Source organism: Bradysia coprophila (genome assembly GCF_014529535.1).
Source record: "Bradysia coprophila strain Holo2 chromosome X unlocalized genomic scaffold, BU_Bcop_v1 contig_128, whole genome shotgun sequence".
Lineage (NCBI taxonomy): Eukaryota > Metazoa > Arthropoda > Insecta > Diptera > Sciaridae > Bradysia > Bradysia coprophila.
The window spans coordinates 2401320-2425050 of record NW_023503295.1 but is presented as its reverse complement, the minus strand read 5'-3'; the positions used below and the strand labels follow the sequence as shown (position 1 = coordinate 2425050).

The following is a 23731-nucleotide window of genomic DNA, read 5'->3' as shown; positions in this document are numbered from 1 at the left end:
GACAGACGGACAGACGGACAGACGGACATTTTTTTTATTGCGGATTCGTTATCTATGAACATAGACAAATGCTTTGCCCTTACCGTCTGCTTCCAATTCAACATGTTACAAACGGCATATTAATCTTATAAGCCCCCAGTACTTCGTACGGGGCTAACAAAAACTCAACCAACAACAAGAAATAAAAAAGGAGAAAAGTTCAAATCTATAAACAGCATTTCGTCTTTCATAAGAAAAATCTTTTTTTAACTTCCTTTTTTCCTCTTGTTTATATTTTTTAAGAATGTAGACTTGTATATATACACCGTAAAAGTAACACACCACCCACTTTACACGTCATATAAAAAGACGTTTCATTGCCAAAATACTCGTAAATCGATTTAATGAAAATGTTTTCCAAACTCAAGCAAAAAAAAAAAACTTTAGTGAAATGTTAAGAGACATGATAAGTGTGCAAGTATATAAAGTACACGGGGAAATTTAATAAGTTTCGAATTACATTTCACGAATTAAATATAAAATAAAAGAGAAATTCCAATTTACCTCGCCCTCTCCATCTAATGAATGATAAATTACATGATATCCATGCAAACCGGTATGTTCTCGACTCTGCCACGACACCAGCACTGAGTACGGTTGAATGTCCTGTATTGCCAGCTTCAATATCAGCGGCATATCGCAGAACTCCTTCGGTTCCATTTCGGTGAAAACGCTGCCACGCAACTCTTGCGGCTGTTCGCATTTTAACTGTTGTATACTGCTGTCTTGCGCCCATTTTTGATGATCCAGCAACCATTCCCACAGTTCTTGCGATTCACACGTACATTGCAACGGATTGTCTGGAATTTTAATTTTAAAATTATTCCATCGGTAGATAGACGTTTACATCGACTAGACAATACACGCCAGCTCAACTCATTTTTTTTATTTTTTTTTTTTGCCAGCTCATCTTCTTTTCTTGTACAAGCTCAACATAATGTCGTATCACCTCATGAGGGTATACTTGGGTCAACTCAATGTTAGAGAGATTGCTATTTTCACTTATAATTAGAAGTTGACGTAAAACTTGGAAATTGTATAACTAACATCTCCCATTGGGGAGTCTGCTTATAAATCACACGTTTTACGTCGACTTATAATTATAAGTGAAAATTATAGGGTTCAAAGAAACATCGGATAAGCACAGTAGAAAGAGTTGTACGTTGGGTACAAACAACCACCTTTATTCTACTGAGCTATTCCGCTGTTTCTTTGCAAAAATATATAAGTGAAAATCCCAGTTTCTCTGTTCTCGGAAAATATGGAATTGTGGCGCCAATATGTTGCAGTTACATTCTTGTTGAAACGACAAAACGAAATGACCACCGTTACTCTTGCTGCGATGGGTGTTAAAGTGAACCGAGGCGGAAGAAGTTAAATATAAAATACAATCAATGAGGTAAGGAAACAATAAATAAAATTTCTGAAAAAGGGATCATAAAATTTCAGTTTTGAATTGAAGCTGAAAATTGAAATCTCGGAACTTCGGGGAACGGAAAAAAAAACATGCAAAGAGATAGGTCAGGTGATTTTTTCTGCAATTTTTTTGAGTCAACTTAACAATTTCTTCTTGACACATTTTGGGTGGGTGAGATATCGTGTTGTAAACCGAAATTTAAGGCTTTAGGTTATAGATCTCGTCATAGATCACACAATTGACCACTTGCATGACAGTGCGGTCGCATAACAAATTTTTGTGTGCAAACTAACGACAATCAATCTTCGCAAAAAAGAGGAAGTTTTCAATAATTTTTTGAAAAATAATTAAGGCAACATTGCCTTAAGGCCAGGTTAAAGTGCCTTACATCGCATGTCACTAGGAACAAGAAGATCTAATAAATAACGAATTCCGTAATAAAATTGACACAGCTGGGAACGAAAAGTGCACAACTGGGAACGGAAAGTGAAAGAGAACGTGAGAGAAAAAATTATTGTTTTGACTTTCTACCTGGTGAGAGTGACGGTTTTGGTCGGCCAGAATGAAAAATTTGTTTTTATATATTTCAGGAATCCGAAGAATTTTCCGCTTTTTAGAGGTTGGCCATGATTAGGCTGCACACAAAATCGTCAAAGTAACTGTCATTTTTTTCGCCAAGTGAAGAAATCAACACGTTCATGTATTTTCAATCATAGTGAACACATTTTGTAACAAAAAATTTCGAGTGATTTGTTGGTGTAAGACGTAAGACCCATGACTTACAATCAAAGCACTCACAGTAATGAAATGTATGAAAACAAAATTTCTAAATTTATCAAAATTTACAGCTTTTTTTCGCTAAATTTCAGTAAATTCTGTCAATTTTCAGTAAATGAAACCAATAAGAATGGTTCTGCAATGGAATCTTATTGGTAAAATGGATTTTCAATGAAAGATTAAATACTGTGCCACGTTTCAATTTGTTTATTGCAAATCCTCTATATATGAAAGGTTTTAAAGCGACTAAAAGTTCACAGAGCCATTAGCTCTGTGCCAGCATATATTGGAATTGTTGAGAGAAAAAAAAACGTCCATTAATTCGATAGAGTGCCCCTTAAGTTGAAATAAATTTTTATGAAAACAAATACGATCCGGAAAAAAGTGAGTAAACGAGCCATCAGAACAGTCGGAGCGTTTGCTGCGACTGAGCCCCGTACAAACCCGTATATCTATTGCGTACGTGACCCTAGTGCGTCTGTCACCCTACTTTGACCGTAAGCCTATTGCGCCGGTTAATGTAGTTAAAGTAAAATTATTATGGAATGTGTACATCTTAGAAATTGCGCATAGCGCAATTACGAAGCCCCGTACGACGTTCCTTTCAAATGAAACAAAAATTTCAAATCGCCCTAAAATTTTATTTTTTTGAAGGGCCTAGTATCGGCCTCAGTCCGAGGACCCAAATTTAAATTTTTTTTCAACTACATTCTATTAAGCCTTTGATTACCTTCTAAATTAAACAACGAGCCGTCAGAACAGTCGGAGCGTTTGCTGCGACTGAGCCCCGTACGAACCCGTACATCTATTGCGCACGTGACCCTAGTGCGTCTGTCACCCTAGTTGAAGTCAAATTATTATGAAATGTGTACATCTTACAAATTGCGCATAGCGCAATTACGAAGCCCCGTACGACGTTCCTTTCAAATGTAACACAAATTGCAAATTGACCTAAAATTTTAATTTATTGAGAGGCCTAAGGCCTAGTTACGGCCTTAGTCCAACGACCCAAATTTAATTTTTTTCAACATCATTATATTCGGCCTTCGATTACCTTCCAAATGAAACAAAAATTAGGAAAATCGGACGAAATTTACTCGAGATATATGCAAAATACACTTAGGGCCGTGTAGCGGGCTTAGTCCAAGGACCCAAATTTAATTTGTTTTCTCAACAATATTCTATTTGGAATTCGATTACCTTTCAAATGAAACAAAATTTAGGAAAATCGGATCAAATTTACTCGAGTTATATGCAAAACACACTTAGGGCCGTGGAGAGGCCTTAGTCCAAGGACCCAAATTTTAGATTTTTTTCAACAACATTCTATTCGATGTTCAATTACCTTTTAAATGAAACAAAAATTAGGAAAAACGGATGAAATTTACTCGAGTTATATGCAAAATACACTTAGGGCCGAGTAGCGGCCTTAGTCCAAGGACCCAAATTTAATTTTTTTTCAACAACATTCTATTCCTCGTTCGATTACTTTTCAAATGAAACAAAAATTAGGAAAATCGGATCAAATTTACTCGAGTTATATGCAAAATACACTTAGGGCCGAGGAGCGGCCTCAGTCCAAGGACCCAAATTTCAAACATTTTTCTCACCACATTCTATTCGGTATTCAATTACCTTTCATATTAGACAAAAACTAGCAAAATTGGATGAGATTTACTCGATTTATATGCAAAATACACTTAGGGCCGAGGAGCGGCCTCAGTCCAAGGACCCAAATTTAAAACGTTCTTCGCCACATTATATTCGGGCTTCGATTACCTTTCAAATGAAACAAAAATCACGAAAAAAGGATGAAATTTACTTGAGTTATATGCAAAATACACTTAGGGCCGAGTAGCCTTTCACTTCTAGGGCTCTAACTCACGGGCCATTCACCCGATTTTAATAATTTTTTCCTGGATCGGTATCAACATTACCTATCTTTTGCCGTTTCATTTACATTTCCAACGTTTTTTTTGCCGTAAATATCCCCAAAAGACCTTAAAGCACTTAGGCGGCCCTAACTCACGAAGGGCCGACCTAAATATGCCCATCTTCGAACTTAGCCTCACTATTTTGACTATCTTTCAGGGAAAAAAATTTTTGAAATCGGATTTGATTTACTCAAGATATCGACGTGACGGACAGACGGACAGACAACATTTTTATTGCGGATTCGTCATCTATGAACATATGCAAACACTTTGCCCTTAACGTCTGCTTCGAATTCCATCAATTACACACGGCATCGTAATCCTATAAGCCCCTTCGTACTTCGTACGGGGCTAAAAACCAAATGAAATTTTCACCATCCGATTAAAGGGTCACTTGACATCATATACCAATATCACCAAAACGAAGAAGACGAAGGGAAAAAAACAAGACACGAAAAGAAAATACAATCCCATATAACATACGAAAATACTAAACATCTTCCACAAATCTTAAATATTTGAATAATAAATTTCCATACGAGGACAATATTATCTTAGCAAATATTTCTCTCAATTTTCCCATATATATAAAGCCATTTGCCATTTGAAATGTTTTATTAAGTTTTCTTGAAAATACGAGACGACCGGGGCTATGTGTGTCTGTTTAAAAAAAAATGTGTGGACGAATATTCGGCAATATTCTTGTGTATGCAAATGGCTAGGTCAAAAAATAAATAAACACTTATGTTTGGTGTGTGTTTTCGTATCTTGAATGAGTGGGTGGATCGGAAAATCGGATTAAAGGAAATGGTTGTGTGAAGTGATATATAAAGTTTACTATTTTCCATGTTATTATGTGCTTGAGCTCTGGGTAACGTAACAATGCTGGCTAAGGTTTATTAAATAAGGTAATATTTTTTGGAATGAAAATACTTATAGTTTTATTGCACGGAAAAAGGGACCATGGAAACAATATAAAGGACTGCAAATAAATGTAACAGTTTTATTTGATCGTAATAGGTTATGGTGCTAATGGCACCCACTTGAATGGTTTTTATTATATTCCATAGATATTTTGTATGCTGAATGGAAGACTGGACGTTCTTTCGCTCCGTATGAATTGACGAACGGTTTATCACCGTCACCATTCCATCGAATATTTAAATCCCGGCAAAAAATCTTTCAGAGCAAAGTTGGACGCAGTCTACAGTCTATATGTGTGATAACTTCTAAAACAAGTGATATCGCTAGAGGTGACGCTGTCAGCGTCGTTACGCAAAATTAAATTTCACAGCCAATTAATTGAAATTAGCTGGCCTATTTTTCCAAAGCATTCAACGATGAATTTTTTCAGAAAAAATTTGAACAAACAGAATTTTTTCCATCACAAAATGGCTGTACATTTTTACATGAGAGAAATTGTTCTGAAAATTGATTGATTAATTACACACAATTCTGATTTTTCCTGGGATAATGATGAATGAAACTTAAGTTCTAATGGCCTGACTAAGGTCCCTGCAAAGTTTCATAGAGATTTGCTGACTACTTTCCGAGATAGCCCGTCGATAGATAGACAGATAGATAGATAGATAGACAGATAGATAGATAGATCATGTCCGGAGCGATAGCGGAGGACTTGACGCAGTCTAACTTCCAAAAAAAGAACGAAGAAATTTTTTTGAGACGCGGCAACTATATATAGGCGAGAATTTAAGTTTCTTTCCTTTGGCCTGTATCACCACAAATCCTATTCTATCTTATTCGCGCTTCAAATACGAGCAAAACGAACTATCACTCGACTATGTAACTTTAAAATTGCCGGAGATACATCGTTTTGAAATTGGTCACTTTTCATACAAAATTCACCAAATTAACGTTTTCCAAACAATCAAAATCTTTCAACTTACTCTGTATGTTTCTATCTATCTGTCTATCTGTCTATCTGTCTATCTATCGACGGTCGATCTCGGAAACTAGTCAGCCAATATCCATGAAATTTTGCAGGAGCCTCAGGGTGGGCATAAAAATGAAAATGTGATACGCCATTACCCCAGGAAAAACCAGAATTTTGTTTTATTGGCCTCGAAGTGGTTTCTGAGTGTGGTTTTCGAGGGTCGGGAACGCGACCCATCAAATGAAAGGTATTCGTAACACGATTCGAACAAAAAAATAATTAAAAAAATCGGGGCAGATTCGTTTGAGCTAGAGTGATTAGAGTGACCAAATTTTGAGCTACTCGAGCGTAGGATGAAAGGACTAATATTTTTTGGGTTATGAGAGATAGAGAATTACTTTCTTCGGCAAAGTCTCAGAGTTTTACGAGTAGAACAGAGGGGCATATGTGAAAAATGTCGAAAGTTGGAAATGGGTGGGTCAATTATGTTTTTAGAGGTATTTCTTGAATGGTGGCAGATAGAGGGTTACTTTCTTCGGCAAAGTCTCAGAGTTTTACGAGTAGAAAAGAAGGGCATTTGTGAAAAATGTCGAAAGTTGGAAATGGGTGGGTCAATTGGGGTTTTAGAGATATTTCTTGAATGGTGGCAGATAGAGAATTACTTTCTTCGTCAAATTTTCGAATTTCGTCAAATTTTCAAATTTCGAATTTCGTCAAATTTTCGATTTTCGTCAAATTTCGTCAAATTTTCGATTTTCGTCAAATTTTCGAATTTCGTAAAATTTTCGAATTTCGTCAAATTTTCGATTTTCGTCAAATTTTCGAATTTCGTCAAATTTTCAATTTTCGTCAAATTTTCGAATTTCGTCAAATTTTCGAATTTCGTCAAATTTTAGAATTTCGTCAAATTTTAGAATTTCGTCAAATTTTCGAATTTCGTTAAATTTTCGATTTTCGCCAAATTTTCAAATTTTGCCAAATTTCCGAATTTCTGTTATAAACTGTTATAAAAAGCAGTGTTCTAAAACTTCTAAAACGACTGATATCCCAACAAAAATCTCTTCGAGAAAAGTGTGACGCAGTCTTTGAAATACAATTTCTAAAATGAATGATATCGCTAGAGTTGACGCTTTCAGCTTCGTTACGCAAAAATTAAATTTTACACCCAATTAGTTCAAACAAGCTGGCTTAGGTTTTCTCATCATCTGCCAAATATTTTTACAAAAAAAATTTTTGACTCGAAACAACCAAAATTTTACCAAAAAAATCTGCGTCGCATGTGGCAGATAAATTTTCTTGCTGGTCTGTTCCTGAACATCTGCCACTTTGCGACGCAGATTTTTTTTGGTAAAATTTTGGTTGTTTCCAGTCAAATTTTTTTTGTAAAAATTATTTGGCAGATGATGAGAAAACCTAAGCCAGCTTGTTTGAACTAATTGGGTGTAAAATTTAATTTTTGCGTAACGAAGCTGAAAGCGTCAACTCTAGCGATATCATTCATTTTAGAAATTGTATTTCAAAGACTGCGTCACACTTTTCTCGAAGAGATTTTTGTTGGGATAGATAGATAGATAGAAACATACAGAGTAAGTTGAAAGATTTTGATTGTTTGGAAAAAGTCAATTTGGTGTATTTAGTATGAAAAGTGACCAATTTCAAAACGATGTGTCTCCGGTTATTTTAAACCTACATAGTCGAGTGATATCTTGTTTTGTTCGTATCCCAATTAACCAAATTCTTCCTCTCCGAAAATTCGGAATTCCTTCGGAAAACGAACAATAGATGTCGCTATTGTTCGTTTCCGAAGGAACTCCGAATTTTCGGAAACCCTAAGGAGACGTGTTGTTTTAATACAACAATTTCAAAAAATTTTGTACTGAAATACAACAAAAATGCAACAATGCAACACTTTTGGTCTACCGTTAGTAATCATAGAGTTAAAGCGAGAATATCATGAAATAGGTTTTCTGATGATATAGTCCAAAGGGTAAAAACTGAAATGTTCGGCTATACATAGTTGACGCGTCTCAAAAAAAATTCTTCGTTCTTTTTTTGGGAGTTAGACTGCGTCAAGTCCTCCGCTATCGCTCCGGATATGATGTGTATGAGGTCATCAGACGGATAATATCGATATCATGTTTCACATTTTCAATTATCTACCGTTCATATTTTGTGCCTGATTGCAATCCGTTTGCTTTTTCTATTTTCTATTAAAACTGACGGGTCATTAAATTACAGAACAAAACCCCATCGAAACAATTACATTTAGACTGCATTGAATTGTGCTTCAAGTTTCATTATTGTCCTGTGTGTGAGTATGTGTGTGGCTGTGTGGAGAAAATCAAGATTCAACATATCTCTCGCATTCATTTCGCATATAAACATTGTGGAATATCCAATTTAGTAACATAATTATTCGGTCAAATATTATCGCATAACAAGCCCTTCCACTGATTGTTTGAATTATACGTATATATAGACCAGTTCGGTGTATAGCAATTTATGCTGCAACATTCGACACGGTCTGCTGAATGCTAAATTATAAGTTCGTTGGAAGGGTGATGGTGGTCATAAAATATTTTCTATTTACCGAAAAGCTTATACTTCGTCAGATTGCATTTTGTCAAGTTAAAAGAAAAGAAAAGAAAAAAACAAACTCTTGGTCTCCTTTCTCTCTTGGGGATTTTGCTACTAGTTTTCTGGGAGTCAAGTCAGCAGTTATGTCTGTACACTGTAAGTTAGTACAGTACAATCTATTTCATAACGTAGTCACATTGCACACAAAAAAACAGAAGCAAACAAAAAAACTATAAAAGAATTGAGAGGTTCTTTATTTTCGTTTTGTCAAATCGATTTTCGAAGAAATGGTCTGGTGTGTTTTTGTTAAGTTTTTTTTTGTTCTCTTCCTTTTCTTATTGTTTCTCACGATAAAGTGGATACTTTGTATTATGTGTGCACACCAGTGTTGAGTGGAAAAATGAAGTTGTTGGTCAGGCACTGAATTTATATACACTTTTTTTAAAGCAATAAATTATTGGCAATCATTTGAGGAAATGTTTGGTTATAGTGTACAAGCAGTTTTTACTTTTATTGCTGGCGGAAAATTATAAAGTGGTTTATGGCTGTTTTATCAACAACAACAAAAAATATGTTGTGTTCTCGTACTACGTACACGCAAAAAAAAAGTCGTACGGATAAAACGTACATTTCGACGATGAGACCAATGGTTGAGTTATCAGTACAATGTACGAATAAAACGTATATTGGAAATTTCGCTTTTTTTTTAATTTTTCTAGAAATAATGTTACTATATTTCGTCCTTTGCCCACTTTACAGATGTGAGATCGATTACTTTATATAAAACAAAGTGCTGGGTTTCTCAAACGCGAATGAAAAAAAAAAAAAAAACATTTTCACTGGCGTGAATTGAACTGGGGACCTCTCGATCTTGAGTCAGTGACTTTCGCACTGAGCTAACTAGTTGTTGAGTTACGAACAGTTTACTTTGAAGAGTTCTTTTGTTTGTCATTTCCTTTTAAACATAGTAGAAAAAGGATGTAGTTTAGACGCAGTAAACTGATCTCATCATAAGAATGCAATTTTGGTGGGTTTCGTTTGTTTCTTTCGTTTTATTTGTTCCACGCGTGTTCCACCACATAGAAGTAGCGTTTGCCTTTACGCTTCTTCAATTCCACACGTTTGTGAGTGAAACGACACTCTTTACGCTTCTTTTGTTGACAACATGTGGAACGCTGTGGAACAATTAAAATTGTAGAATGCTAACCAATTGCAAACTTAAATTGAGTTGAGTTTAGCAACATTCAGGCAAATATTTTCTGATGATTAAACATTGAATTTCAGGCTCCCAAAAGAAGTCGAGTTTTCAAACTTTAAAAAATAATTATTATTGATAATTTATGAAATTTTCGCCACATGTTCCTTTAAAAATATAATGTACAGTTCATCTAGAACACATGATCATAGGATTCTCGGTAGATTTGTACATTTTATTATGCAATTGTAGCTATAGATCTGTTCCAAGGCCATACGAATTGTCAAATTTCATCCATAGACAACAGAACCTAAACAATTGCTCATGAAAAATGAGCTGTCACTATATATACGGGGCCTTAAAATTTCAGCGAAAAGCCAAGGTTATGTCGTCTATGGATGAAATCGTCGTGGTTCGGGTTGTCAAAGTTCGCGTTTACAGTTATTTGGAACAAACCTATTGAGCTAGAAAATCTGAGTACTTTTAAGCCAATATAATGACTGGTGAGACCGAATCCAAATATGTATTCTTGTTCTGAAATTTTCGAGTAAGTTAGAGTTGTTAAGGTCGGATGTTGTTGCAGTAATTATATTTTTTCAGGCTCCAAGAGATTGAAGGTTTTAATCAAAAATAGATCCGATTTTTTAGCCGCAACGCATCCATTTGTCGAGTCGGAATTCAATCATCACTTTTTTTAGATGTCGGATTTGGGCTTGTTGATTGGCAATGGCAACTCCGAATCCGATCAGAAACTTGTGAAAGTATAATGGTCTCATCAAAGGCCAGAGTTCAAAATTAAATACGCGTGATAAAATTAAATAATAGAATTCCATTTCCTACGCATTATAAGAACCTCTTTTTCTTGGATGAACTCTCATGGTTCTATTGGCAAGAAATTGATTTTCCGCGGTAATATTAAAATGAACGTTAAAATCGCGTTACATCTTTACGTCGAATTTTTTTAAAACATTGGTCGTTTCAAAGCAATCCAACAGCTTAGAAACCAAACGAGCAATACGACAATACAACAATTAATTGAAATGAATATTTAAATCGAATTGTTCTTTTAAATAATTTGTGAAACAATTCAGATATAACTTTTGACATCAACACCAAACATAATATTATTGTACGTCTTACATGTACACCATCCTACGTCTTAAACGTAAATCATGCTACGGCTAAAACGTACATTTCGACGATGAGACCAATGGTTGAGTAGTAGTCTAGTAGTCTAGTAGTCTAGTACGTAGAATGTACGTCTAAAATGTAGATTTTGTACGTCTTGAACGTACTTCCGAAATTTCCTTTTTTTGCGTGTACACGGCTGATATGTGGTTGTTTATTTAACACACACACACACACACACAGCATAGAGTGTGGCAAAATTTTCTCTCGAGTTCCTTTTTAGTGTTGTTCAATGCAATTCAATATCACAATAATTTGAAGTGAAAAGGACATTTTACTCGAGAATATTTCACCTAAAATAACTGCAAACCACCAACACAGCACACCAGTTTTCTCGTCTGGAAATAATTTCCGTTAAGATTAAAAAAAAGCTTTTTGAAGCCGTACATGGGTACATACGGAAAATGTACGTACGCGAATTTATTATTTAATGGAATAAAGAATTTGATACGAAATTTACACATTTTTCCCGATCGTATAACATACCTTATTACACCATAGCGCTTGTTTCGCTTGTTACATGGAACAAGTAATTTGATTAAAAGCTACACGATTACTTGGGAAATTACGCATTGAAGTAATTTGAATCAATCATCTGTGTGATATTACGAAAATCTGAATTTGGGAAATGGAAACACTCATACACACATATATATATATATATATGTAGCCATATACAGACAATAGCATCCTTCAAACAAAAAGCTGCATGTCAGTGCGAGACTTGGTTTGATTGTTAACATAACACAAAACATTGTTGCCTTTCGGAATTTGCTCTATTGTAACCAAGTATTATGCCAAGAGCATTGAGAACAAACGTGACTATCGTAGTCATTCATCAAGAGTATTGATTATGTCATAATACGTTTAAAGTTTCCATTATCCGGATAGGTCCATTTTTTGTGTATTTGTGTGTGTGTGTGTGTGTGTGCAGTGAAATCAAAAACCAATGCACTGGATAAATCGTTTCGAAACAGCGAGTTATGTAATGTACTAGTCAGAGAAATGTTAGGTTGGTTCGTATGCGGCGAGATAGAAGGAACATGTACATGTGAATGACAGCTGGCACCTATGGGAGAGAATTCGTATGAAATTCTATCGCATTCTCTCTCATTATATGCCAGCTGTCATTCACATGTTCCTTCTAACTCGTCGCATGTGTACCAACTTAACATTTCACTGGTACTACTAATATTTGACATGTAATTAAAGTGATCGATATTTAATAAGAAACGATCGCAAAAAATAAAGAATTGATCGCAATGTCTTCGTGATCGCAATAAAAATAAAATTTGATCACAAGAAAATAAGAATATGATCGCTAAATCTATGCAGTTTTACAACTAACATATGATTGCCTCAAAATATGAAATGATTGCAAGAAATAAGGAATTGATCACAAAAAAATAGAACTTGAAAGCAGAAAACAAATAATTGATAGTAAAAAATAAGGAGCTTGACAGAAGAAAGTAATGAATTGATCACAAAAAATAAAGAATTTGATTGCAAGAAATAAGGATATGCTATCTATTATTCTGTTTGATTGCCATTTTGTCAAATTTAATCAGAGTACATGCGAAGTTTTACGAATGTGGAACGATAGGAGGACTCTTTGGTAAAAAATAAAAAACGCGATAGATGTGCTTCTCTTACAGTTTTGTACAAAAAAGGAAGTCCCCCGGTACTTACTAAATTTACAAAACCTTCAATCGTGAATAAAATTTGGATGGTAATAAACGACCGATAAATTAATTTAATTTTTTTTTTGTCGTTTCTTCACTTTTGTCGATTTTTTTCGACGATTCAGAAAGCGACAAAAGTGAAGAATTGACGAAACGTCTCTAAGTTACATTTCGTAGAAGGATGAATTCCCTAGGAGCGAACAAAACGCCATCTCATTACATTTCGTTGAAAGATGTAGTCCCTAGGAACGAACCGCCTTTGCTTTATATTTCCAAAATCGACAAAGTGCGAAGGAAAGCCTATTTTTTACTGATTTACTGAAGAGGTGCCAGCGACATGTACCACATTTCTATCGGTATTTTATTGTTTTCTATCGGTAAAATTGAATTTTTCTATCGGTCGAATATATGTCCCATAAAATTATCACGACTCGTGAGAATTACGGCCCTCGTTTCGCTCTGGCCGCAAACTTCACACTCGTATGGGAGTAGTAAAATATTTTGTTTGATTGTTGGAATAATGAATTTAAAAAAAATATTCAGAAATTAGTTGAGAATGACTTATCTTATATTGCCTACAAAGAATGATGGTTACATTTAACATAAAATTTCCTACACTTTTCAATCATAGTGTGCTCATTTGATAGCAGGCATTTTTCTGCCGTAAGACATTGAGTAAAAAACATCTTTCTTTGGTATAGGTAGACGCATTAAATTTGTTAGTCAACTATCAATTTTGATAGTCAACTATCAAATTTGATAGTCAACTATCAAGTTGTTAGTCAACTACCAAGTTGTTAGTCAACTATCAAATTGTTAGTCAACTATCAAGTTGTTAGTCAACTATCAAGTTGTTAGTCAACTATCAAGTTGTTAGTCAACTATCAAATTGTTAGTCAACTATCAAGTTGTTAGTCAACTATCAAGTTGTTAGTCAACTATCAAGAGTTGATAGTCAACTATCAAGTTGTTAGTCAACTATCAAGTTGTTAGTCAACTATCAAGTTGTTAGTCAACTATCAAGTTGTTAGTCAACTATCAAGTTGTTAGTCAACTATCAAGTTGTTAGTCAACTATCAAGTTGTTAGTCAACTATCAAGTTGTTAGTCAACTATCAAGTTGTTAGTCAACTATCAAGTTGTTAGTCAACTATCAAGTTGTTAGTCAACTATCAAGTTGTTAGTCAACTATCAAGTTGTTAGTCAACTATCAAGTTGTTAGTCAACTATCAAGTTTGTTAGTCAACTATCAAGTTGTTAGTCAACTATCAAGTTGTTAGTCAACTATCAAGTTGTTAGTCAACTATCAAGTTGTTAGTCAACTATCAAGTTGTTAGTCAACTATCAAGTTGTTAGTCAACTATCAAGTTGTTAGTCAACTATCAGTTGTAGTCAACTATCAAGTTGTTAGTCAACTATCAAGTTGTTAGTCAACTATCAAGTTTGTTAGTCAACTATCAAGTTGTTAGTCAACTATCAAGTTGTTAGTCAACTATCAAGTTGTTAGTCAACTATCAAGTTGTTAGTCAACTATCAAGTTGTTAGTCAACTATCAAGTTGTTAGTCAACTATCAAGTTGTTAGTCAACTATCAAGTTGTTAGTCAACTATCAAGTTGTTAGTCAACTATCAAGTTGTTAGTCAACTATCAATTTTGATAGTCAACTATCAAGTTGTTAGTCAACTATCAAGTTGTTAGTCAACTATCAAGTTGTTAGTCAACTATCAAGTTGTTAGTCAACTATCAAGTTGTTAGTCAACTATCAATTTTGATAGTCAACTATCAAGTTGTTAGTCAACTATCAATTTTGATAGTCAACTATCAAGTTGTTAGTCAACTATCAAGTTGTTAGTCAACTATCAAGTTGTTAGTCAACTATCAAGTTGTTAGTCAACTATCAAGTTGTTAGTCAACTATCAAGTTGTTAGTCAACTATCAAGTTGTTAGTCAACTATCAAGTTGTTAGTCAACTATCAAGTTATTAGTCAACTATCAAGTTGTTAGTCAACTATCAATTTGTTAGTCAACTATCAAGTTGTTAGTCAACTATCAAGTTGATAGTCAACTATCAAGTTGTTAGTCAACTATCAAGTTGTTAGTCTTTTATCAAATTCTTTATTCTTTGCGATCATTTTCGTTATTTCTTGCGATCATTTTCGTTATTTTTTGCGATCAAATTCTTTATTTCTTGCGATCATATTCTTTATTTTTGGGGATCAAATTTTATTTTTCGGATGGTAAGTGGTACATGGGATCACTTCTTATTTTTGGTCTGTAGAATCTTATTTTGTTGTGATAATTTTGAAAAAGTGTCAGCGATCAGTTTTTTTTTCCAGTGGTCAGTTAATAATTTCAAGTAATCAAATCTTATTTTTAGAATTATCAATATAAATTCTTTTCCTAATATTTCAATTGTTAATTTTACTATTACAATGATTTAAGTTAAAGAGTGATACCGAGAAAAACTTGGGTCAATTGGTTTTTAGGCTGCATTATTGAAAAGAAGAATTGGACTTTGGATGGGTAGCATTCGGAAAACTTAGGATGATATTCAAAAGCAATACAAAACATTTACAAAAAGCATTATGACCAATAGCCTCAAACTGAAAGTGTTTGAGGTCATGTATCGTTCCAGTATTAACTTATAGAACTTCTCTTAAGTGGAATTGGGCAGGACACATTGCACGGATGATGGACGAACCACGCCACCGACTACAATTGTCATAAACGTTTTCTGTTGCTGAAAACGATAACTGTACCGATCGGGAACAGTTAACTATAAGGTCGGGGTGGCTTCAGACAAACTGTTTCCTTTTATATTTTTCCTCGAGATCTATGCTTTGCAGAAAAATGATAATTTGGTACGACTGTGGCGAAATAGAAGAAACATGTGAATGACAGTTGGCTCCTATTCAAATGTTCCTTCTACACAGGCGTACCAACTTATCATTTCTCTGATGCCTTGTTGAGATGTCAACACATCTAGCCCATAACTCTAGGAACCAAATTTTCAATTATGCAAACGACAAGTAAAACCACCTGTCCCGACACTACGCACTGATTGAACAGCTTTTCAATTAATATAATCACAGATTGCAATATCGAATTCGATTTTTTTTCCTTCTTCTTCGGTTCATGTTAATGTATGTAACGTCGTTTCGGTCAAAATATATTCAAAAATTTGTGTAAATGTACGACATAAAATTGCCATAAAAAGTTTTTCTCAAGAGAATTCTTAATGCAATTACATTTTCGTATAATGTTACCGCATACGCTATGCCATACCATTTATTTCCTTGAAATTATCATTCAAACAGACATACGAGCACTATAATATACGCAATCACATACATAATGGAATAAGAAAACCTCCGACTTTGGTAACAACTACACTTAATATAAACACTCTTCCAGAAACTAATGTCAGAAACTATGTACGAGGATTTAAGTTTAAGAATGAAAATGATCATTAATAACGGTAATTTCTATACACGGGAAGAAAAAGCAAAGCAAGACGAAGAGAAGGAAGAATAATCGTTAGCCGACCGTCTATAAAACGTCGAAATAGAAAATGTGGGTTGTATTGCATGCAACCAAAGAATGACTGAAATAATAAGAAAATTAGATCAAATGTTCTAATGTCAGGGTGCCTATTCTAGTGTATTTAAGAGTCAATTCGCCAATTTCTCAGCCACTTGGAAAACAAGCTCGCGCCGATATTATTGAGTTATAGCTAATTCGATTCGTCGTTCAATTCTAGCGGGTGTCTGCCATTTTTTCTCAAAAAAATCCAGTTCGGGTGTAATGTGTCTACATGTGATGTGATGTCAGAGGGTGGTCAGAACACGTTTTTAGCAATAACTTGAGGAAGGAGTAACACAAAAAGTTTAAACTTTGTGGGATTGTTGGCTTATCCACGGCCGACCATTTGAGCCCACTCTGACTTCCGCACGCACCTCCCCATGGCCAGCCATCAGTCAAAGTATGGTCAACTTTCAAATAGTACTGTACCTCTGCAACATCATTGTTCTGGTGGGTGAACTACATATTATGGTAGCTAGAATTGAACGACGAATCGAATGAGCTATAACTCAATAATATCGACGATATCGACGATTCAGAAATTGAAAATTTGGCTGACGAATTGGCGAATTGACTCTTAAGAATTTGTAACTTGACAGTTGTCATCTTGATGCTGAGAGTGTTCCTTAGATGATTCGTAACTTTTAGGCTGCCAGCGGACTTACACCATTTAGCTCTCCGTTTACGTTCTGACAAAGGAAAGTGGGAGGAGCTTCAATTGTTCACTCGTAAACGGAGTGCTAAACGACGTTAGTCCGCTGACAGCTTTAAGGTGACAGCTGTCAAGTTACGAATTCTTAAATTCTCGAGAATCGGCGCCCAGTCAATGAAACCGACGATTTTTTGGCAATGCCTGACCCCCCGAAAAGCAATATTTTTTAAACATAAGTCGATTGTTGTCTAAATTTAGATTTCCTGAACAATTAAAAAAACGAGTCGTTCAGTTGAACGACCAATTTGAACGTGGGCTGGTACAAAAAAAAAACCCTCAAAATTGCACTAATTTGCGACAATAAAATATTTTCTAAAAGTTTTTGTGAACAAAAAATGCTTACCTTCGATCCGAAGACTTTTGATGTGAGTTTCCAGTGGTTTCAGTGCCGGCAACGGTACTTGTTCGAAATAATTCTTTCGCAAATCCAAAACTTTTAAACTCTTTACATACTTAAAAGCGTCTGTCGATATTGTCGTAATTCGGTTGCCCATTAAATGCAATTCATTGAGTTCGGTTAAATGTTTGAAAACGTATTTCCCAATGCGATGTAACTGGTTAAATGAGACATCCAGAATTTGTAATTTTGCCAAATCGATGGTGAATTCCTCTACATCCCGTAGGTTATTATGCGATGCATTTAACAGTTTAAGCATTTTTAATCCTTGCAAACGTTCTTTCGGTAATAACTCTAATTCGTTGATGCTCAAATCGAGCGTCAATAGATTTTGCAATGGCACAAATGCACCGGGAGAAATGCGATTGATACGGTTGTGTACGAGATATAAATGTTGGAGGGCGTTAAATGCTTCGAAATCTTTGCTAGTTAGTAATGTTAAATTGGTGTTACTTATGCGAATTTCACGTAAGAATCCGTAACGTTCCCCCGATGTACCATAAATTTGATTCAACGGATTTCCAGTTAAATTGAGCCAACCCAAACGTGGTAGCAATGTGTCAGACAGTGCAACGCTCGGTATTTGATGGAAACGATTCGACGACAAATCTAAGCGCTGTAATGTGATTGCATTTTGTAGAAAATTACTCGGCAATGCAACCAGACCATTTCCACTCAAGTCCACGAAGTCCAATTGTGTCAGATTAACCGCATTGAAACCACTTAACGATGAAATGGCATTGTCTTTCAGTATCAGATTCCGTAAATAGGGTAGACCGTTCAATTTGAAAAAGTCGACATTTGTTAGAGAATTCGATGCTAACGACAGTGATTCCAGTGTGGATATGTTGTATAAGGCAATATGCGGAAAATCGCCCAGAAAATTGTTATTCAATTTCAGTTCTTTAAACACATTCAAGCCGTTAAATATGTTTCGGCTTATCGTTTTCAGTCTATTGTTGCCCAATTCAACTTTAACCAAATTGATGTTTTTGCGAAAAACATTTTCATCGAGATATTGTATGCTGCAATTTTCCATTATCAACGTCTGCAACGACGGAAGTTTATCGAACACATTTTCAATGAATGTTGAAAAGTTATTGTTCGATATTCTCAATGTACGTAGCGATGGTATATCCAGTTGCTTTATATCAGCCAAAGTGAGTCTATTGTTTTCCATGTTAATGTCGTTTAAATTATTCAATTCTCTGAACGTGCCCGCATCAATTTTGCTTAACGAACAATTTTTCATGTTCAACATAACAATGGGCAGGTCATGCTGAAAGATACCCGAATTTAGCGATAACAACAAATTGTTGGACAAATCCAAATTTTTCAATTTTCTCAAATTTGCAAAGGAATTGCTCTGGATGTCATTGATCTCATTCGATGACAAATTCAGTTCTTCCAGTACGCTCAGATGACTGAAAAAATCCTTTTTAATCATTCGCAATTTGTTGCAGCTCAGGTCCAACGAACTCAATCGCTTCATATTTTGAAACGTATCCAATTGAATGGTCGTTATACTGTTGTTTGTCAGATAAATTCGTTCCACATGCTGTAAATCTTTGAACATTGTTTTATCCAACTTATTCAATCGATTATTTTCCAACCACAATATTTGTACGTTTCGCAATCCTTTGAACGATTCATTATGCAAATGAACAATGTTATTTGCATTCAATTGAATCGATAATAAGGATGTTGAATTATGTAAAAAAATGTCGTTCAACGTTTTTAATTGATTGTTCTGAAGATTTATGTGCTGGAGCGCTTTTAAGCTGGTAAATGCGTTCGTCTCAATGCTGTTAATTAAATTATTTTGTACGTGTAATTCCAGCAATGCAGGTAATGGATAAAATACGTTCTGTTGGATCTGTTGGATTTGATTGTTATGCAAACGGATTTCACGTAGACTCTCTGAATGCTGGAACGTACCCGGCTCCAATGCCATAATATAGTTTCTGCATGCGGACGAACCGAAAATGAAAAATATTATTTTGTGTTTGTGTGTGTGAGCGAGTTAGCATACAGTTATGTCAATCGCTTATTATATTATCGGTTCGGATATGATTTGTTTTACCTGTCTAAACTGAGAGATGTTAATTTCCGACATTTATGGAACAATGTCCGTGGTATTTGCCGTAGAAAATTGGAGCTTAAATATAATTGCTCTAAGCCTATAAGCGTATTAAACACATTAACATCGAGTCTCTGTATAGCGTTGTCTTCAAGATAGATGACACTTATTTTTGATGAGTTCGTGAACGCATCAACGGGTACGAAAAGAATGTTATTCTCCGATAAGAAAACCTGAAAATTTGTGGGAAACGGCTATTAGTGGTTATCGTTTTTATTTATTTGCCTTATTTATATTTAATGTATCTCTATATCATAGGAACCCCCCGATATATCATCCAATTACTAACGTAATAGTATAACAGTTAGTGGTTATAACGATAGCATGAACCATATCTGTGGTGTGCGGTGCCCTATTTACTTTCCACAGAGACAACGAGGCAAAATACATCCCCCAGTAAAATAAAGGAAACGGTTGGTGTGTTCTAGCCATCGCAGCCCGAGGGTTAAAATGTAAGGTATAGCATTTGTAAAAGGATTCTGTACGACGTAAAATGAAAAGAAAGAAAGTAGAATGAAAAATGCATTTCATTTTTTGATCTATTCGACACCCAACGTCAATGTAAAGTGACACTGCATAATCTTCGTAACATTGTAAGAAGTAAATTCTTCCATCTGCTACTTGATCTGCTATTGATGACGAAGACCAAAATAGACTTATCATGTCCGGAGCGTTAGCGGAGGACTTGACGCAATCTAACTTCCAAAAAAAGAACGAAGAAATTTTTTTGAGACGCGACAACTATATATAGGCGAGAATTTAAGTTTCTTTCCTTTGGCCTGTATCACCACAAATCCTATTCTATCTTATTCGCGCTTCAAATACGAGCAAAACGAGCTATCACTCGACTATGTAACTTTAAAATTGCCGGAGATACATCGTTTTGAAATTGGCACTTTTCATAGAAAATGCACCAAATTAACGTTTTCCAAACAATCAAAATCTTTCAACTTACTCTGTATGTTTCTATCTATCTGTCTATCTGTCTATCTATCGACGGTCGATCTCGGAAACTAGTCAGCCAATCTCCATGAAATTTTGCAGGAGCCTCAGGGTGGGCATAAAAATGAAAATGTGATACGCCATTACCCCAGGAAAAACCAGAATTTTGTTTTATTGGCCTCGAAGTGGTTTCTGAGTGTGGTTTTCGAGGGTCGGGAACGCGTTTTCGGCTGTAGCTTAGCTGTATTGAAACCTACAGAGGCGTGCGACCCATCAAATGAAAGGTATTCGCAACACGATTCGAACAAAAAAATAATTAAAAAAATCGGGTCAGATTCGTTTGAGCTAGAGTGATTAGAGTGACCAAATTTTGAGCTACTCGAGCGTAGGATGAAAGGACTAATATTTTTTTTGGTTATGAGAGATAGAGAATTACTTTCTTCGGCAAAGTCTCAGAGTTTTACGAGTAGAACAGAGGGGCATATGTGAAAAATGTCGAAAGTTGGAAATGGGTGGGTCAATTATGTTTTTAGAGGTATTTCTTGAATGGTGGCAGTTAGAGAGTTACTTTCTTCGGCAAAGTCTCAGAGTTTTACGAGTAGGAAAGAAGGGCATTTGTGAAAAATGTCGACAGTTGGAAATGGGTGGGTCAATTGGGGTTTTGGAGATATTTCTTGAATGGTGGCAGAGAGAGAATTACTTTCTTCATCGAATTTTCGATTTTCGTCAAATTTTCGAATTTCGTCAAATTTCGTCAAATTTTCGAATTTCGTCAAATTTTCGAATTTCGTCAAATTTTCGAATTTCGTCAAATTTTCGAATTTCGTCAAATTTTCGATTTTCGTCAAATTTTCGATTTTCGTCAAATTTTCGATTTTCGTCAAATTTTCGATTTTCGTCAAATTTTCGATTTTCGTTAAATTTTCGAATTTCGTCAAATTTTCGAATTTCGTCAAATTTTCGATATTCGTCAAATTTTCGATTTTCGTTAAATTTTCGAATTTCGTCAAATTTTCAAATTTTGCCAAATTTCCGACTTTCTGTTATAAACTGTTATAAAAAGCAGTGTTCTAAAACTTCTAAAACGACTGATATCCCAACAAAAATCTCTTCGAGAAAAGTGTGACGCAGTCTTTGAAGTACAATTTCTAAAATGAATGATATCGCTAGAGTTGACGCTTTCAGCTTCGTTACGCAAAAATTAAATTTTACACCCAATTTTAGTTCAAAGTGGCAAATGTTCAGGAACAGACAAGAAAATTTATCTGCCACATGCGACGCAGATTTGTTTGGTAAAATTTTGGTTGTTTCCAGTCAAATTTTTTTTGGTAAAAATTATTTGGCAGATGATGAGAAAAACTAAGCCAGCTTGTTTGAACTAAAATTGGGTGTAAAATTTAATTTTTGCGTAACGAAGCTGAAAGCGTCAACTCTAGCGATATCATTCATTTTGGAAATTGTACTTCAAAGACTGCGTCACACTTTTCTCGAAGAGATTTTTGTTGGGATAGCAAATAGCGTGAACGCATTCACTTGGAAGGGCTGACATTTGGGGTTTAGCAAAATGTCAGGATTTCGCCCATTTCAAGGGAATGCGAAGGATTTCGCTTTCGATGATGCCTTGAAATTTAGGTCGAAGAGAGTAATTTAGCAAGCAGAAACATTACGTGCGACATTTGCAAATTATAATAAAAATTAAAAATTGGTTTTCTACGGCTATCGAACCAAACGATTCAATTTTTTCTTTTCCATAAATAGCAAATTCATTTAAGAGTCATATCGCCAAATTTTCAGGCGACTTTTTTAACTTTGGGAACAAACGGTCTCCGATTTTAATGAGTGATAGCTCGTCAGATTCGTCTTTCAATTCTAAGAAACACGTATCTTTCACTTTTTCTAAAAAAAAATTGTTTTCTGTGAAAAGAGCTCAAAAGTGAGCTCAAAAGTAAAGACATGTCAGAGGGTACCGAAAACAGTTTTTCGGCAATAACTCAAGAAAAAATTATTTAAAATTGTTGTAATGTTGTACGAATGTCGGCCTTGGAAAGACCTTCAGGTAGAGTATACGCACCGCTTGGTGCGAGTAGATCCACAAGAGTTACGACTAAAAATGTAGTGAATGTTCGGAGAGTCCGCCTTCTCTGCAGCATCGATGTTCCACGGAACTGAGTATGGGGTGTTGTAGCTGACCTCACCCACTATCGTTCCACATATAAATGAACCCAGTACTTTTGTGTTGCAAGCCCAATTTTTCTCTTGATATTACTAACACTGGATCTGATATATTCGTGGCATAGCGGCTCGTTTTTCTATTGATAAAGGAAAAGGATAGTATACGATAAAAAATGACTGTCGTAGTACCGTTCCAGATGCTGTCCCAGCTGTAGAGCCCTCAGAAAAAAAGAAAAAATCTGCATTTTGGCACCAACTTTTTTTCCAACACTTCTGTGGGCTTGCAGCACACAAGTACTGGTTTCATTTATATGTGCAACGATAGTGGGTGAGGCCAGCTACAACACCCCATACTCAGTTTCGTGGAACATCGAAGCTGCAGAGAAGGCGGACTCTCCGAACATTCACTACATTTTTAGTCATAACTCTCGTGGATGAACTCGCACCAAGCAGTGCGTATACTCTACCTGTAGGTCTTTCCAAGGCCGACATTCGTACAACATTACAACAATTTAAAATAATTTTTTCTTGAGTTATTGTCGAAAAACTGTTTTCGGTAACCTCTGACATGTCTTTACTTTTGAGCTCCTTTCACAGAAAACAATTTTTTTTTGAAAAAGTCAAAGATACGTGTTTCCTAGAATTGAAAGACGAATCCAATGAGCTATCACTCATTAAAATCGGAGTCTTGGCGATATGACTCTTCAGGAAAAACAACAAAAAATAATTTTCATTTTTCTTATAATTTGTTAATGCGACTCGTTTATAAATTTAAGAAACAGAAAATGTGTCGGATTTCAAAATTCCGCGAGTGTATTAAAATTGTGTTGGTTCTCACTATTCTCTACAGTTCGAGAAAAATAAGAGGTCAGTCACCTATTTCACGAGGACGAAAAAATTGACAAGTCAAGTTTTCACATGAAGTTTTTTGATCCGAGGCGAAGCTAGTTTCTTCTAAGCTTCTAAGCTAGTTTTATCGGCTGTATTCGAAAATCTAATTTCTAAATGACAAATTATGTCTAATTAGTTGAAGCTCGTTAATTAATTTAAATATTTTTCATTGCAGTAGAGACAGTCAACTCAT

At 35.2% G+C, this 23731-nt stretch overlaps 1 protein-coding gene across 1 annotated transcript in view; it reads right to left on the bottom strand.

Annotated features, from left to right (window-relative positions):
- Positions 1-495: 495 nt before the first annotated feature.
- LOC119067623 (protein artichoke) overlaps positions 496-23731 on the bottom strand; it is a 97203-nt gene continuing 73967 nt past the window's right edge. The window contains exons 5-7 of the mRNA XM_037170715.1: positions 19477-19706; positions 17340-19357; positions 496-839 (exon numbers count right to left, since the gene is read on the bottom strand). Of these exons, the coding sequence (XP_037026610.1) occupies positions 496-839; positions 17340-19357; positions 19477-19706 (2592 nt within the window). The remainder of the gene's footprint in view (positions 840-17339; positions 19358-19476; positions 19707-23731) is intronic.